The sequence below is a fragment of the Melanerpes formicivorus genome, unplaced genomic scaffold, assembly GCF_026170545.1.
Source record: "Melanerpes formicivorus ecotype bairdi unplaced genomic scaffold, bMelFor1.0.p_v2 SCAF_34, whole genome shotgun sequence".
In the NCBI taxonomy this organism is placed as follows: domain Eukaryota; kingdom Metazoa; phylum Chordata; class Aves; order Piciformes; family Picidae; genus Melanerpes; species Melanerpes formicivorus.
In genome coordinates, this window is record NW_027142386.1 from 8,592,566 (window position 1) to 8,609,638 (window position 17,073).

A 17,073-nucleotide genomic window follows, 5' to 3' on the forward strand; every position below is an offset into this window, starting at 1 on the left:
AGTCTAGTTTATTTTCCTGATATAGCCAGTTTAGGAAAGATACAAACCCAGTAGGAAAGAGCAACTCATTTTGCCTAATGGGCTCACAGTCACTGAGACTCAAATAAGCTGACTGCTTAAAAACAACTCAGGAGCCACAGTAAAAGATAGAAAATTATTGCTTCCTGTCATGACCAAATATTAAACACAGCACACACCTAATGGCTCTATCACTCCCCCGGGAAGAAGCTTTATGAACAATAAAATCCCGGCAGACTTGCACTGTTTGGACTTAGAAGCCTCATTATGGGCTCACTGATCCAGTACAATTTACAAGCTCAATGGACTCCACTTGAAGGAAAAGCCAGCAAGCATGGAGTTATAAATGGAATGCCCATGGAGAAATAAGCACTTATTTGTGAAGAGAATCAGCAGAGAAGAGGAGATGGAGAGGGTAAGGAAGGAAAGAACAAGAAGGAGTAAAAAGAAAGACGAGGTGGGTGGCAGCAGCATGATAGAGATCCAATCAGAGAGAAAGATGGAAACAGATGAGGTACACTTGAGGAGAGGAAGTGCTGCTGCAGGACCTGCTGATGTGATCCAGCCTGGCGCACATCAGACTTGGATTCCACTCGGCACTCTCACAAACTGTCTCCTGCATGATCTTGGGCAAGAACTTTAAAACATGAGCCCATCTCCAGACAGCTTAGGCAAGTGCCAGACATCCCTCCTGTATGTTTGATCTCAGCCTTGCCTTCATTTCACAAGGACTCTGGGTGATGTTCTGAGCAGGACAAATTATTTCATCTCCTATCTGAAAGCAGGAAACACTACACATGAATTGGGAGGCCTTCTTCAGACGTGAAGCACTTGCTTCAGAGAGGCTGGAGTCCTGGGATGATTACAGGGCAGAAAATTCTGAGATCCCATCAGAAACAGATGGTGAAAGAAAGACACAAGGAAGGGATGGACAAAAACAAAAGGTTAAAAAGGAAAGCTAGAGACAGTAACAAAGAAGGTTAGGGCAGATGAAGTGACAAGTCCATAAAACCAAGTCTAGACAGAGGCTGAGGAGTGCAGTAGTGACAAGGAAGAGTATTTTAGGCCATAAATACACAGAGGATGCTTTTGGGAGGATGAATTTGCATGATGGGTGCAGGCAAACAGAGACCCTTTTTCACACAGGGGTTGCAGAGATCCCACGTCACACAGTGCTGCTCCACACACTCACAATTTCTTCTGTGCTGTTTGCACAGTGAATTTATCCTTGGTTTCTATTCCCAGAGGTGCTAGTGCGTGGAGATCAGCCAGTTAACCTCCTCTCTTGCTGTTCTTGACAACACAACACAAAATGGACCAGATTCTCCTTATTGCAAAGAAAAGTTTCCATTGAAAAGGGACACAGATTTTTCCACACACTATTTGCACTTTGCTCAGAACTTTGCATTGCTCAGCCAGGATTCAGTCAGTCACCAGCATCCAAGTTTTTATCCCAGCTAAAGCACAACTAACCCAACAAGGCTGAAATCCACCCATGCTTGCTGCCCAAGCTGCACTAAAGCATCATGGAAGCTTATCTGATTTATGCAAAACTGCTAAAATCCTTTGGGTCTGGACCTATTTTCTTAAGGCTTCCAGGCAGCAGTAGCAAATGTCAGGGTTTATTTCTTTAAATTATATAATATGTCCTTGCTCAGGCTTAACCATGCTCCCCTCACAGTTCAGCGTTGGTCAAGGCTTCTCACCCATGAGATTTCTCCCCTCAAACACACCCATGCAAGCTACAACTCCACTGCCAGGGCTGCAGCCAGAACGGCTGCAGAGTCACACAGTGACAGCCCATGAGCAGGAGCATGCTCAGACAAGCAGCTGCTGGCAATCAGCTTTCTAATAAATCTGGCCCTGGAATCTGCAGTGATTTAAACTCCTTTCTGTTTCAGAAGCAGTAACACCTTCAGCCCAGGCAGCAGCAAAGAACAATGCAGGAGAAGAACAACTTTTTAAATCACTCCAAGACTGCCCTGATGGCCACAGCCTTCCACACCACCACAGGATTTCCACACCACCACAGGATTTCCACACATCGGCTTCAGCACTTGTCTGTGTGTTACCAGTGGAAGGGAGAAAAGCAGGCACTTACAGCTGGGTTACTGTTCAAGAGAGACTAGGGGAATGGCTGGAAAAAATAAAGGGAGCCTGCAATAGAAAGGAGCAGAAGCCAGGACTTCCATAGTTCAAACTCAACTATGAGTCCATTCTTCACTTTTCTAGCAAGCTCAGGGAGGTCTTTAAGCTTCTCTTGACTCGCCACTTGCTGGGAAATCTGCTGTCTGTTGACATTAAAAGAAAAAGATGAAGTGACACAAGCTAGCCTGCAGTTCACTCCATTTACAAGCTTGAATTGATTGTACACATCAAAGATTTCAAGATACTTTGGACAGCAAACTAGTAAAGAAATTTTCTTTCTGCCTAAAAAAAAAGGGGGGGTTGGGGGGGGGTTGGGGGGGCGAGGGAGAAACAAACAAATTAGGCACCAGGAGAACCACTTGTCAAATGGCTGGGAAGTGCACTTTGAGTTAGTGACTCCCCACAAACATCCAGTCTACTAAAAAATTCATAAAGAGACAGATGGCACAACAGCAGCTCTTTGCAGGAGAGCAGGGTTTAGCAGTGAACAAAGGACTTTGACTCCCTAGGACAAGAGAAGAGATCATTGTGGGGTTTGGAGGCTTGGAAGGGGGGATTGGAGCATGTGGGGAGCTGAGGGCTGCATCGATCTGTGGCTCCCAGCTTCACCCCAAAGCAGCAGCAGATTCATGACGTTCATTCTACCTTGGCCGGCTTACAAGGAGCATGGAGAACAGCGCAGAACAAGAGCAATTCAGCTCTGCTATTCGGAGGAAATCCTCCTTGCAGTAGAAACATGAAAAATAAACCCAAACACTCCTGTTCAAGGAGTTGAATCCACTTCCCACAGCCAGGCAAGTGCTAACACTTTGTAACAAGGGGGAAACTGAGGCATGGAGTCAAGGGGCTTGTTTAAAGTGACAAAGCAACTTAGTGCTGGTGGGAATTTGGTACAGGCCTCTCCATTCATGCTGTTCCACCTCTAAGCATTGTGAAATATCCTTGTGTTACCCAGTGTTTTTTTGGGATCAGCCTGAAAGGGAGTTGGAGGGGATTAAAACCTTTTTGATGGCTGAGATTAAGAGAAATGTAAAACAAAATTAACCTGAACCCAAAACAACCCTGGACAGCCAGAAGTCTGAACTTATTGAAAGCCAGATCCTTCAAAATGAAAGATAATCTCTGTGCCCTCTTGCCTTTTTTAGGGAAAGAGAACTGAGAGGAGGGGAGTGAGCAACACAAGAAAACATAAAGCACAAGCCTATTGCTGTGGACGTCGCACACAGCACTTTAGCACACAGCATGGATGCTACAGGGGCAGTCAGAATGCTTAAGCCTGGCCACAGCTTTCCTCCCTAAAGTGACTTTTAGTGCTTGTGAAAGGTGCAAGGCAAGAAGGCCTCACTGCTCTGCTCATCTGTGCAGCATCCAGAGCACCAGTGCCAGCAGTGAGGACACCCCCTGGCCATGCCACCCCATTTTTGCCCTGATGGGATGGACCCCATGGCACAGGGCTGGAACCTAGCTTCCTCTGCTTCCTCACAGAGATGCCAGCAATCCTGCCAGCTGTGCCCATGCTTTGGAGCTTTTCCTTACAAATAATAATGAAAGCCTAAATGCTCACAGCCTGGGCCAGCTGCCAGTGCTGCAGCTCACCATCTCCTGAAACCAGCGTGCCAAGCTCAGCTGGTGAAGCCCAGGCAGCCCTGCTGGCCCAGCTGCAGACCTGGCCCCATGCCTCCACCCACTGGTTACTGCTTGTCTCGACCCACGGCAGCACTTCACACAGCCCAGCAGCTCACTCCAGTCCCATCCATCACTGCCCCAGTAACAACTGCAAGAAAGAAGTAGATAAAAGGTAGATAAATAAGTAGATAAGATCTAACAAAACACGACAGGTTCTTACAGCACAGTTAAGAAGACTTTAGGTTAACAGCAGGAGAAATTGAACCCGGGATTTATAAAGCATCTGAGCTAAATGGCCTCATTCTATCAGCTCACAAACAGAAGAGGACTCCAGAGCCTCCACAGAGTACAACCACAGTGAGTTGTTCAGGTGGTCCTTTCAGTCCTGCGCTTCAGTAGAGTCAGATCTGTTCCTGCTGTAGCAGCATGGCAGCCTCTGAGCTGTATCACTGCTGGCAAAACAGAGGCAGCATCCTGAGATCAGATCCTGGTCTGCATCACACTGGAATTCCAACTCAGAACACTGCAGGAACCCAGAGGCTCTGAAGTGTCCTACAGATCTCTGATGGTGGGAGAGGGTGCACAGTAAAGCGCAGAGCAGCAGCTCCCTGCCATACAGGAAAGTGCTGCTTTCCAAGAGGGAGAAAAGACTGCAAGGTCCTTAGATCTAAATCTAGGCCCCAGAGCAGAGGTCACAGCAGAAATGTTTTATTCAGCATAAGAACATTTGGAATTTGTTCCAGAAGACAAAAAACAACAACAACATGGCTGACATTTTTTTCCCACTGAACTATTTCTTCCTTTATAAACAGGGTTAGAAGTTTCCATGGTTTGGCAAGCACCAATGAGCTGAGCCTCCCCACAGCAGCAAACAGGAACACGAACACCAGCATCTAGCCGCAGTCTTTCGGAGCACACCAAGCAAGGAAGCAGGAAGAAGAACAAGCAAAAGGGGGAAGTCTGCACTGCTGATGGAGTCATGTTCATCTGCAGCAACTGGTCCCTGAACTTGGCTAATCTGGCATGTGCTTAGTTCACTGCAGCACTGCATGGCAGGTTTTTACTTCAACTGGTATAAATGATTCATTAGTCTCAGGAGTTTTGCAAGGTGCATCTCCAGGGTGGTCAGAGGGTGAAGTCATGGCACAGACAGAGCTGACATATGAACCCCTCAGGGGGAAAAAAATAGTCCTCAATAAACCAAGAAGTTGCAGCAGCACAGGCAGCAGTGTGTATCTCTTGCTTCTTTGCCAGCCTTAGAGGTACCCTAAGTTGTTAACTATGTCCAGTCCAGACAGGAGCATACAGATCACCGAACCCCTCAACCTCCAGGCAGCAGTACAGCTTAGTAATCATTTCTTTCCTGTGGCCTAAGCTGATTTAGTGCTGCCCTTAGAGCCAGGTAAGGCAGCTCTGCCTGACTCGGTGCCTCCGTATGACCCCTGCTGAACTCCCAAGCTCACTCACAGTTTCGAGACGCACACACACAGGTGAAAGGGAGGTTTAAGCAATCCAGTTGGATCATATCCCTAGTGGATGGAAAATATTCCAGATGCATACAGGAAATATTTGGTCACAATAAAAATTGGAGAGAATTGAATGTGAAAAAATAAACATCAACTATTTTATCAAGGTAAGCCCAGAGGGACCAAAGCAAACCAACTGCTGGGATGGTAACTAAATAATCACGAAACACAGACAGCCCCAGGTGGCAGCCACTGACAGAGAACCATCTAGAAAGACCCTGAGCCACCCCCAAGACACAAACAACAATTTGGGATTGCTTTTGTGGGAAAAGGAGGAATTTTTTCCTACCTGTCAATGATGACGGGGTCAGATGGAGTCTCATTTCTGTTGCCACAACTTTTCTTCTCACAGCAGCGACTAGAGAGAGAAAGAAAAGCAAAGTTAGAAAATTTCTAGGACAGCTAACAGCAAAGCAACAGCTAAAGTCTTGTCTGCTGATCTTCAGGAATCACGATTTGCCTAGAAGAGTGACTGAGACAACCCTGGCTTGGTTTTCACAAGGGAAAAGAAAGGAACTGGGTGCCCAGGGCCTGGCTGGTTCTAGCTGGAGCTTGGCACTTGGCTCCCCGCAGCCAGAACTGAAGAGGAATGTGGCCACACATTAGCCCGCGGTGCTGTCTGGCAGCTGCCACAGTGACATTACAAGTGTGTCAGGGGTCAGGTATGGCTCCAAGTCCACCAAAAGGAGGCATCAGAACTGACGATCGGCAGCCTCGTGATTGATCCTCCAGTAACTGATTTGTTCATTATTAAGTATCTAGGAATCTCTGTGTTCCATACACCCACAGGGAACTTCAACGCTACAGTAGCACAAAATAGGAAAGAGGAGCTTTTTGTCCTGAAAGGCCTAATATTCCATTATGAATACCTAAAGTAAGCATTGAAAAGAAAACCCCACCAAAGCCAACCCAAACCAACACAACACACACACACAAACCCCAAAATCTCCTTCCAAAAAGAATCCTTTTCAGATGCAGTTTTCTTCTCCTTAAGTTACAGCAGTGCCAGGAACTTCTCATTTGCACAGTGAACTTGCCCAATGAGACGAGCTACAAGCAGCAGATCTATTTGAAGAGCAGCTCTAACTGTTCCAATGTTTCTACACTTCCTTTGCCTGCAACCTGCACTTACTCATTGATGCTGGTTCTTTGAAAATAAAAGGATACACTAAATATTTAAATGTCCCTGGGGCAGACCCTCTAGCTGCTGTAAATTGTCACAGCTCCATCGGCTCCAGCACAGCTATGGTAATTCACACCGGCTAAGAATAACCCACTCCCTCCTCCGCCCACTTAAACTTTGCTTTGAGTGCATCTTTCATGCATTTCACTGCTTAATGATTGTTTATTCTTGTACTAGAGAGACAAAATGGGAGATATTTTCTAAAGAAAAAAAAATTAATAGACCCAAAAAAAAAAGCTGAAAACCCTCTCTCAGAAGAGTAAAAGTTGGGCCTGCCCTGCTGATACGTGCAACGCAACAACGCAGGTGGAAATAAAACCAGGAGGAAACACCTTGCTGGTTTACACACTGCTACAACAACACACAAGGAACTCAGTTTTTACAGTAGTTTGGCAGTGTTTTGGTTTCTACAGCCAGCTGAAGCAGCAGGCATTTCCTCTCCCTGCAATAACCCTAAACGAGGTATCTTTTAGTAGTGCAACTTATGCACTACTTATGCACCCTAAAAAATAATGCTCGAGCAGGACACACCATCAGCACCTCCACATCTCCCCAGCTCTGATACCCTTCCAAGAGAGGTGGCCACTTCTTGGCATCAGAAGTGTTTTAGAAGGAGCTATGTGAGACTGGAGTACAAGGCGGCTGGGTTCTGAAATGAGCTTTCTTGGTTTATTTATTACCTGAAAGGACGTTGTAGAGAGGCTGGTGCTGATCTCTTCTCACAGGTAATTAGTGATAGAACAAGATGGAATGGCCTCAAGCTACAAGTGGGGAGGTTTAGACTGGACATGAGGAAAAAAACTTTCACAGCAAGAGTGGTCAGGCACCGGAATGAGCTGCCCAGGGAGGTGGTTGAGTCACCGACCCTGGATGTGTTTAAAGGTAGTTTGGATGTGTGCTTGGGGCTATGCTTTAGGGGTGAACCTTGTAGAGCAGGGTTATTGGTTGGCCTTGGTGATCCCGAGGGTCTTTTCCAACCTGGATGTTTCTGTGACTCTGTGATTTCAGTTTGCACAATTATCACACTCAGGAACTACACTTGTAATATTTACAAAATTTTCCTTCTAGAGCTGTGGCTTCCAGCTGAAGGTCTCCAAACATTTTACAAACATCAACATACCAACATTCTTATCACACTTGGCTAGCAGAGTTTTGTTAGAGTGATAATTTTTTTCTGCCTTTGAACATTCCCTCTTAGCTGAGTCTTGACTAGGGAAAGCAGTGCCTAAGCAGTTAGTCACTTCCACTGAGCAACTCATTCACCCTCAATTGGAGTGCTGTCCAAGGCTGAGGATGTTTCAGCCCATCATTTTAGCAAAAGTATCTCTCAAATCTTTAAATCCTTGTTTCCAAGTATTTCACTGCAGCATCCAAGCACTCCCCTTGGGTTTGTTTTACAAGTGCTGCCTGTAGCAGAAGTGACTTGTCCCAGTTTAAGTCAATGGCAAAAATCTCAGACGAGGGTGAGCCAGGATCAACCCTTCTTTGAAATTCTTAAATGCTCTTAAATTCAATATTCTCTTAAAGTAATTTATTGGGATGAATTCACCAATATTTACGTTTCTCCTACAGTGTTGTGCTAGGAAGATGCCTTTAGAGATGCTTATTTGATTAAAACACAAATATCGAGGCCTAGGACTTCTATTTTCTATGCCTTTCCTCATTATACTTCCCCCTCTAACAAGATCTACGCTGGGAAATTATTTCCATGCTTTACCTCATGAACTGTCCTGAAAAAAACTAAATGCAAGCATAAAGCCATAAGACAAGGCCAGGCACCACCGGATCTGCAGAGTGAACCTCCAGAAGACTCACGTCAAAGGCAAACTCACATCCTTCCCCTACTCACACTCGACTAAAATGCTTTTAAAATTCAGCTCTCAACTTCCCTCCTCACCAAAAAAAAAAAAAATCTGTTTCTAATTTCAAACTCACATAAGCTCACAGCATGGTGGCCTTTGTTTTGTTTTCTTCTCCCCAACTCCTCCCTGCAATTGCATAACAAAAGTGTCTAAATTCACACCATCTGGCCGATAAAGACACAGCCCCAGTGGCCGCCTGGCCCAGCTGATTAGAGCCCCCGTCTAGCCTGAGCCTTGTGGCGAAAGTCACAGCTGTGGGGCTCGCCTGCGCTCAATGCAGCTCTGTTATTAGCCAGCTGTAGGCCCTGAGACTACTTCTGTTCAAATTATAATACCTTTTAACCCTCTGAGCATTGAGGGCATAGGGGGCTGCTGGCAGCAGCATAACAACTAGTTTCCTCTTAGTCGATAATTGGAAGAAAAAGAAGAAGAGGAAGAAAAGTTATTCAAAGAGAGGAGGCTCTTTACCTTGATTTCAAACCATTGAGGGGATGGACTCTGCACATAAGACAGGACTCCATGATCTGAAAGCTCTTTTCCAACCAAAAGGATCCTATGACTATGATCCATCTAACAGGAGCAGTTCCCATTAGGCCCTAAGAACCCAAACTAAAAGAAATAATAAAATTCAGCTCTGCAAATAAATAAATAGAGCCTCTCACTGAAAGCTCTAATTATTGAGAGTTTAACTTTCAATTGGTGTGACAGATTGCCGCAGCCCTATCAATATTTAGACAACTTTCCTGCTAAGCACGCATCTGTCACTGCCGGAGCGGGAGCTGCGGAGTTTCAAACGCAGCAGGAATATCTGCCTGTGTGATTAGGTACAGAAAAATACCCCCCCCCCCCCCCAAAAAGCCTGCCTTCAGCTAGCAGGGAGTGGGAGAGGAGAAGCAGAAAGACAGGCAGCCCTTTCTTTTTAAAAGCAGTAGGCATCAATTTGGACAGCGGAGTGGGTACAGCACATTAAATTTTTATCTACTGTTACTAATGCAAACTAAACCAGGGCCTTTAAAAATTGATGCTGCCACTTAAGCAGCACACAATGAGGAAGATTTGATTATTGTACTTAAAAGAAATAAAATAAAATGTCAAGTTTAACTAGAGCTGGATCCACTCCCTTGGCGTTATTCACAGTGATCTCTGTAATGCCTCTTCAGAGCACACATTCAGAGATGATTTAGGAAAACACAACATTTCAAATCAAATGCCTTGATCAGCTTACAGAGCACTTTTGAGTCCCTTCCCTAATCTGTGTTTTACATGGAAAGGGCATCCCCGAGTTGTAACGCTTCCTTAGCTAATCTATCAAGCAGGAGAGTTTGGGATAATGGGAATTACGGCTTGCATTTGTTAGAACACTACCTTAAATCAAGCACAGAACACGGCTGTAGGCATCAGCAGAGCCCAGGTATACAATAGCTGAACAGAGCCCTTGGCACTACAAAGGCAAGGAGAGAAAAGCAGGGAAAAGCCAAATTAATCTGACCTTAAAGAAGTATATTTCGATGGGAAGGTGCATGTGGGCCACTGAAATATTTTAACTGCTGAAACAGAGCTGCAGTCTAGGCAGGAAGAGCAGAGCGAGATGAAGTACGTGAACTGCTATCTTGTTATCACAACCAGGAGCCAGCTGCAGAGCAATTCAAAGATTTTCCTTCTCTAACATTCACCTAATTACAGTGAAACCTTCCAACAGGATGCATAGCAGTTATATTTAATGCAAAGCACAAGTTCTAGATGCGACAGAAAGTAACACATCTATCCTCAAACTTTGCTACTACATCCACAGGTCCTGGAACTCAGAAGCATTTCCCACACACTGTGGAGGCTGTGACTGTGCACACGGTGAGTGCTGCTGGGAGTAACACTGCTCGTGTTCCTCGTGAGCCAGAGCAGAGCACAGCAGAGTAGCACTCACATACATCTGATTCCCAGTATTCTTTAAAAGGAATACTGCTGTCACAGTTGCTAAGTACTGAAATGGAGACTTTCTCCTGACAAGAAGCTCCTCTTATCATTATATCCATTTAGAAGGCTGCTCTAAAATAAAGACATCAAGTAGCAAACTGTAACATTAAAAGAAGCAACATTTAGTCCAACAGCTTAACCCCTTCCCACAAATATAATAAATCACAAACTGTGTTTAATAAAGGTCAAGCTTGGGTTTGCCTTTCATTTTATGAAAGTACATTTGATGCACAATTCAACACATTTTAATCTAAGAACATTGGCTGTTTGCATTGTTACATGTATTGGGGAAAAAAATTAATTGCACAAGAACAGGAAAAGTAATAAGTTACCATGGAAGCATGAGGTATATACATGAAGTAGATGTAACTTCAGACTTATACAAATGCTATTTAAAACAGCCTTAACTCGTTTGACCCTCTAGTTTCTAACCTGACATGCCAAAAGTAGTCAATGTTATAAAATTAAAAGGTGGAAGCCCCCTAAATCTTGCTTACACAGTACAGAAAAGATGGATTGGTGTTTTGGTTTGAGGGGTTGCATTTGGGAGAGAGCTAAGCAAAATTAACATTAAGGATAATAATTTAATTCAGAACACTGAAATATTTTGCCAGAGAAAATTACATGAGGAATGCCTTTTGATTGCCAGGTAAAAATCTGCCAGTTCAACTGCTCAAACAGTGAACACAGATTTTGCAAGACATAAGGGTATGAAAAGTCTTGATTTAAACAAGACATACAAAGGCCTAGTTTAAACCAAGACAGCACAGCTCAGACTGTGGACCTGGGGCTGGTAAATCTCATGGCGGGGGGGAAGGCAACCACAAAACAAAAATGAGGAAACACCTCCCACACCCTTCTTCCCCCCTCAAATCTATATTGAGCCCAAATCAAATGTTTTCCACAAGTAAAAAGGAAGTCTTCCCACATAAAGAATCTCTCTGACTCCACAACAAAACAACCAGCCCCCAGATCAAACTCTTCCTACCTGGGACTTCCCTGGAAAGGCCCTTTGAGCATCCACAGACACAACTTTCAATGATAGGCTGTTATAAAGTCCTCTTACCTGCACATGACTTCATGGGTAAGCAAAACTCGGCACATTTCAGGGTTTTTGTTCTGTCCTTCATAAGTTATGGGCTACAAAAACAAAGGCAAAAGCAGCAGGGTCAGGGAGTCCCTTATTTGTCACAATAATCAGATCTGAGGTGAAGGCTCACAAATAAATACCTTCCCTCAAAGCCTTTACAAGCAGGGAAAACAGCTTCTACAGAAAGGTTGTTAAAAAACTACAATCTGTAGATGAGGCAAAAAGAGACTTACAGCATCACTTTTCAACTGCTGTGAAAAATAAGGTGCACATACAGGTAAACAGACAAAAATGAGCCAGAAATAAAGAGTTGCAGAGCAGTGCTAAGGAAAGCAGTGGCTGGGACAGGGTAAGCAGGGCATACATCAGCTCTGCTCACCTGCTTGGTGACCGAATCGATGAGCCTCACATACAGATCCTGTTCAGTCCTGACACCTAGAGCAAGAGAGAAGCGTGATCAATAATGTGTGACAGGCACCTTCCCCAAACATCAGAACAAACCCATCTCATTCTACCCAGTGCCAGATTAAACACCCTCAGAAAGACCGTTCCATTTTGCCTCAGGAGTGTTTCCCAAGCCCATTCCGACCAGGGAAAGTTCAGAGCCCGTACCTAGACTGAAGGGGCATCAAGAGAAGGAATTTTTGAGGTTTAGAAATCAGTGACAGCACCCCCACAGCCTTGCCCTGCTGCAGAGCCAGCAGAAGGTGACTGGAGAGGGCACTCACCATTGCTGTAAAGCAGCTGCAGTTTGTAATGCGTGCCGTTGTTCGTCTTTTCATTGCCTTGCTCCTGAAAGAGAGAATTTAAATAAATAAATATATTGTTCCAAAACTTATACTTGGCACATTTAAAATGCAAAAACTGATAATCATGATGGAAATGGTGACGCAGTTCATTAAAATTCTGAGAGGTGAAGCCACTGATTGGGGTATATTAACCTTGTGAATGACCCAGGACAAACTACAAAACGCTGCTGACATCTTTTCCTGCAGGAGTTCAGGAGTTCTTTTCCTTTCATATCTGCTATTATCCTCTCGACGACTTTCCCAAGGCAATACACCGAGATGAATTTGTACATTTCGAGTCAGTTAATATAAAGCAGATTGATAGTGGGAAAGCTCCCTGGGTTCTGTTTTTAATGTGTTCATTACTCTGCAATAGCATTGAGTCGTTATTGATATTTATTTCCTGAAGGTTGTGTTGCAGGGATGATTCTTGTGGGGGGGTTTTTTATTGTCATTTCCTCTAAGATAATTATTTATGAGCCTCCTTCTTAACTAAAAAAATCTTGCCCGTGACTGAGAAAACCATTGTAAAAACATTGTGAAGTGGTTAACACACGGGTTTCAAATCCAAAAGCGAATGTTTTTCAAGTCCTGCCACTGACTTAGGAGTCTTAGGACATTATCTATAACCGAGCTCAACAGATATTGTGAGGGATTACAGGTCAGATTCCCCATCTGTTGGGGAGCTAATAAAACTTGGCAGATCTGGTAGATAGCAAAACATAAAATTTAAACAATCATAACTGCACATTTGTCCCCTTTGGGTTTTTTTAATGTTATTTTTACTGGATGCATGCACTCCCCGTTGTGTTCCCGGTACAGCAGAGGCTTGCAAGCCTTTTCAAATGCAGCAGCACGGAAGTTAACATCGCTGCTGCAGCACCTGAACCACGGACCACGAGCTGGTTGTATTTTGTAGGGGCAACAGGTATTACGAGTTATAAGCTCAACGGGGGAGGAGAAAACGATCAAATTTGGAGAGGAAAAGAGGAGGAAGGAAGATAACAAGCCTTACTTTATCATTTTCTACAAAGTCCACAAAAGCTGTCCTCTCTATTTCCACGGGCTGCCCCTGTCTGTCGTAGAGAGCCAGAACAAAGTGAAAGAAATTGGATTTCCTCAAGTTGGAGGGTGGCTGCTTTTCAAAGTGAGCTCTGGACAAAGCTACTCCGCTGTGGAGGAAACAGACGGGATAGGGTGGGGGGAGAGACAAAGACATTACCAGGTTGTGCAGCAGCAACAGCAAAACAACAACAGCAAAATCAGGACACGCACAGAGAAAGCCGAGGAGCCCCTGTCCTCCTGGTGCTGGTGCCACAGAGGTCACAAACAACTTCTCGCCAGCACCGGCTCCAACCTGGGCGCTTCCTGGCCGCCGCGGGACGGGATGGAGCGGTGGCGGAGCCGGCGCGGAAAGGAAGGGGCCGTGACCGTGGTGGAAGCTGTCATTGCAGGGATGGAAGCTGTCACTGCAACGCCTGAAGCTGTCACTGGGGTCGGCCTGGCGCCGCTGTGTGTGCCGCTGTGCTACGAGCACGGAGCCCGAACGCCGGGATCGTTATTGCTAAACGCAGGAAGTGTTTCACTCCCTCCTCTGCCTGTTCTCTTGCCTGTCACACTGATTCTGGGGGGCAACATGAGGCGGGTGAAGCAGAGTTAACACTGCAGAGAGTCTGGAAGTGCTTTCTGTACACCCCAGCACCGTTCAGTTTTCCTGCAGGAGAAGTCGAGCGAGCTCAGCACATTCCCCGTCAGCTTGAGGCACCTGCATTTTGGGCAAGACAACTGAGGACAACTAGTTCCTCAGCAGCCAAGTTTGTCCATGTATTTTTTTAGTCACTGATCTATTTGAACCGATGTCTGGGTCTTCAGTTTCTGATTTAAATAGAGGGGGGGAATAGACCTGAGTTAATCACCCCTCAGACAAATCTTATCCCTGGCTGCAGAAAGTTCAGCGACGTTTCCCACGCAGTCCTCGGCTTGGAGAGATGGAAATGCTTTTCCTTACCCACGCTATCCTTAACTGCAGCTACCTTGGAAAGTGACACTCGTTGCAGCTCCCTCTCCCTATTGCCAGTTTGTACCTACTGCAGAGAATAGGTGCACATGGGCACCTCTCTGTTACTCAACAGACAGATTAAGTCTATCTGCCAGACAAGTTTGGAGTCAGAATACCTTCTTTTTCAGCCTCCAAAGTAGCTTCACTGCAGTGGCAAAAGTATTTGACTCTTTAGGAGAGCTAGAGCTGTTTCCCCGAGTTTACCACAGCCGAAGAGGCACGGTGTAAACCCACCACATGCGCCACAACTTCCCCTACTCTGGGGCTTCTCATTCATGTAGGGACTGGGATCTCTTGGTTTGTTTTACAGATCTCTGAATAAACACAGTGGTGCCACCACTAGTGTGATGTGACCGCATCGCTCCCACAAATTGCAGGTTTCTTAGAAGCTGGTTCCTTTTACTTTCATTTTTTCCAGGAATAAACATCTCCCCTTCCACCTGGTATTTATTAAACCGTCTATTGACGCTCGTAGAACTCTGATAACTCCTCCCATAGCGCTCGGGAAACTATGCTCAGGCTGTGTGTGGGGGCATAGATGGACTATTTCTGTGTTGCATCTGAAGTCCTATCTGCTGTTAGGTGCCCTTCACCTTGTCTCTATACTAAATAAAACCCAACTTAATTCCAGGACAAATTTAGCCTTCCTCGACGCTACTTTTAAAAACATTTCTATTTATTTATTATTATCTTTACTAACCCTTTTTTAAAGTATCCAGAGAGTGAAGAGAAAAATATTTTACTTAAAAGGAGTCTTTTAAATCGGCTTGCCCCTTCTGGGAAAAGACTGGAATAACAGTCCTCTGCCGACTTGGCTGGGAAGAGAAAGTAAAGACGCAGAGTGGGAGCTGACCCCCTCGAACAAGTCCAGAGCGATCAACCAAGCCCCCAGCTCGGGGTGCGGACCGGCGTTCCGGCTCAGCAGAGATCCCGGGAGGCTCAGGCAGATACTACCCGCAAGCGAGCAGGAGGCTGCAGGCTCCGTGAACTCCCCTTCTTGCCCAGCTTCGTGAACTCCCCTTCTTGCCCAGCTTCGTGCTGTCCTGATCATCAGCCTTGGACCCGCGGGTCAGGATTTCACCAGTGCCCACGGTAGCTGTGTGGCCGCTGTATTCAGTAAACAAGATAGGCCGGGAGGAGGGAGCGGGGCAGCGATTTACAGGGAAGTGAATCCTGTCTTGGTCCGCTCCTGCTCGGCTGTCTGCCCCAGAGACGAGCAGGAGCAGCCTGTACCCTAGGTACAACTTGTCCACCCCTCCACACACCTCTCTTCTCTAGGAGAAGGAATGGCCTGAGGTCTCCGACAGATGATCCCCGCACTGCGCTTTAGGACTCGGTATTCAGCGGGCTCGGAGCTTCGCCCTAGTCCTAGCTGTGCTACTTTGAATTGGCACTGACTAGAGGAGACCGGGAGGGGGACAGAAAAGGAGAAAATAAATGTTATATGAAATGCAAATAACAACAGCGAGTAAAGAATCGTCGTGCTTAAAGAAAATTTTTTAAAGGCTGGGGGAAAGTTGGAGAGAAATAGTGATGGTTACCTTTGTGCTGCTACGTTTGCATCCACAACCCCAACGTTTCTGACCCAGGACCTGACGGAATCCATTTCGGAACCTAGAGATTTATCTTTCAGAATTGGTCCTCTTCCTAAAGTATCTTGAATTCCAAACATTTAAAAAGTCTATTCCAACTACCAACAGTTTCCTTTGGGGAGATAAGGAAGGAGGAAAGGAAGTTAAAAAAAAAAAAAAAAAGAAAAAGAAAAAAAGCAGCTTTTGTAATTGACACACACAAATCCCAGAAAAACGGAGTTCAGCTTTAAAACCAACTTCTTCTGCTCTTAAATGCTACGTGTTTTTAATGCCTTCAGATAACGGGGGGGGAGGGGGGGAAGTTTCTCCTCTTGCAGAGTAAAAGTTACGCTGCTTCAGTCTTCCCTGGTGTCATCATCCTTCAAAGGCAGGCGAGGAAACCGCATCCAGGAAAGGATCGCTGTTACCAAGGATCACCTGTTTCTCAACAGACAGAGGGAGCAGGATTGAGCGCTGCCTAATCCAGGGTAGGGAAAAAAAACAAACAAACAACAAAAAAAACAACAGAAGAAGAAGAAGGGGAAAAAATGAAGCCGGCCGGGAGCTGCGGGACGGAGGCGGCAGAGAGAAGCTGGAGCTGGAGTCGCGCCGCACGCCCGGGCCGCGCTCCGGCCCCGCACCATGAATGGGCCGCGGGCGGGAGCGGCGGGGGCGGGGCCCACGCCCATATTAGGCGCTCTTATTTGCATGGCCATCTCTGATTGGCTGTCCGCGGGTCGCCCGCAGCCCGGCCGCGCTCCCGGCTCTGCCGGCTCGCATTAACCGCGGGGTGGGAGAGGCCCCAGGACCCCGGGCAGCGGGACCCCTCACCTGCACCCTATGTCACAGCTTGCCAGCCCCGCATCCAGCGGCCCTGCCGCCTCATATCTGCATTGCACCAGAAGCAGGAACTCCTGTAAATCCGGATCGTGCTGGCAGACCTCCTTTCGTGCGCATCTCCGAGACACGCGGGTCAAAAGCCGCAAAGATGTGGTGCTGAGGGACATGGTTCAGCACCGGACTCGGATGAGTCGCAGAATGGTTGGGCTCGATGACCTTAAAGGCCCTTTCCGGCCGAAACGGTTCATTGACTCGGTAACAAAGCGAGCGCTGGTTTGCCTGCGGGCGGGGCGTGTGAATCCAAATTGCTCCGGGGGAACGAAGCGGGTCGCGGAGCCTGCCAGGGTTCCGTGCGCCCAGACTGCCTGCGCCAGTCACAGGGAGGGGAGAG

General features: G+C 46.2%; 1 protein-coding gene across 1 annotated transcript in view; it reads right to left on the reverse strand.

Annotated features, from left to right (window-relative positions):
• Window positions 1-16,452, reverse strand: part of EBF2 (EBF transcription factor 2) — a 100,792-nt gene extending 84,340 nt beyond the window's left edge. The window contains exons 1-6 of the mRNA XM_068156804.1: window positions 15,813-16,452; window positions 13,228-13,384; window positions 12,153-12,216; window positions 11,804-11,859; window positions 11,401-11,474; window positions 5,608-5,676 (exon numbers count right to left, since the gene is read on the reverse strand). Coding sequence (XP_068012905.1) covers window positions 5,608-5,676; window positions 11,401-11,474; window positions 11,804-11,859; window positions 12,153-12,216; window positions 13,228-13,384; window positions 15,813-15,943 — 551 coding nt within the window. The 5' untranslated portion in view covers window positions 15,944-16,452. The remainder of the gene's footprint in view (window positions 1-5,607; window positions 5,677-11,400; window positions 11,475-11,803; window positions 11,860-12,152; window positions 12,217-13,227; window positions 13,385-15,812) is intronic.
• Between the last annotated feature and the right edge of the window lie 621 nt (window positions 16,453-17,073).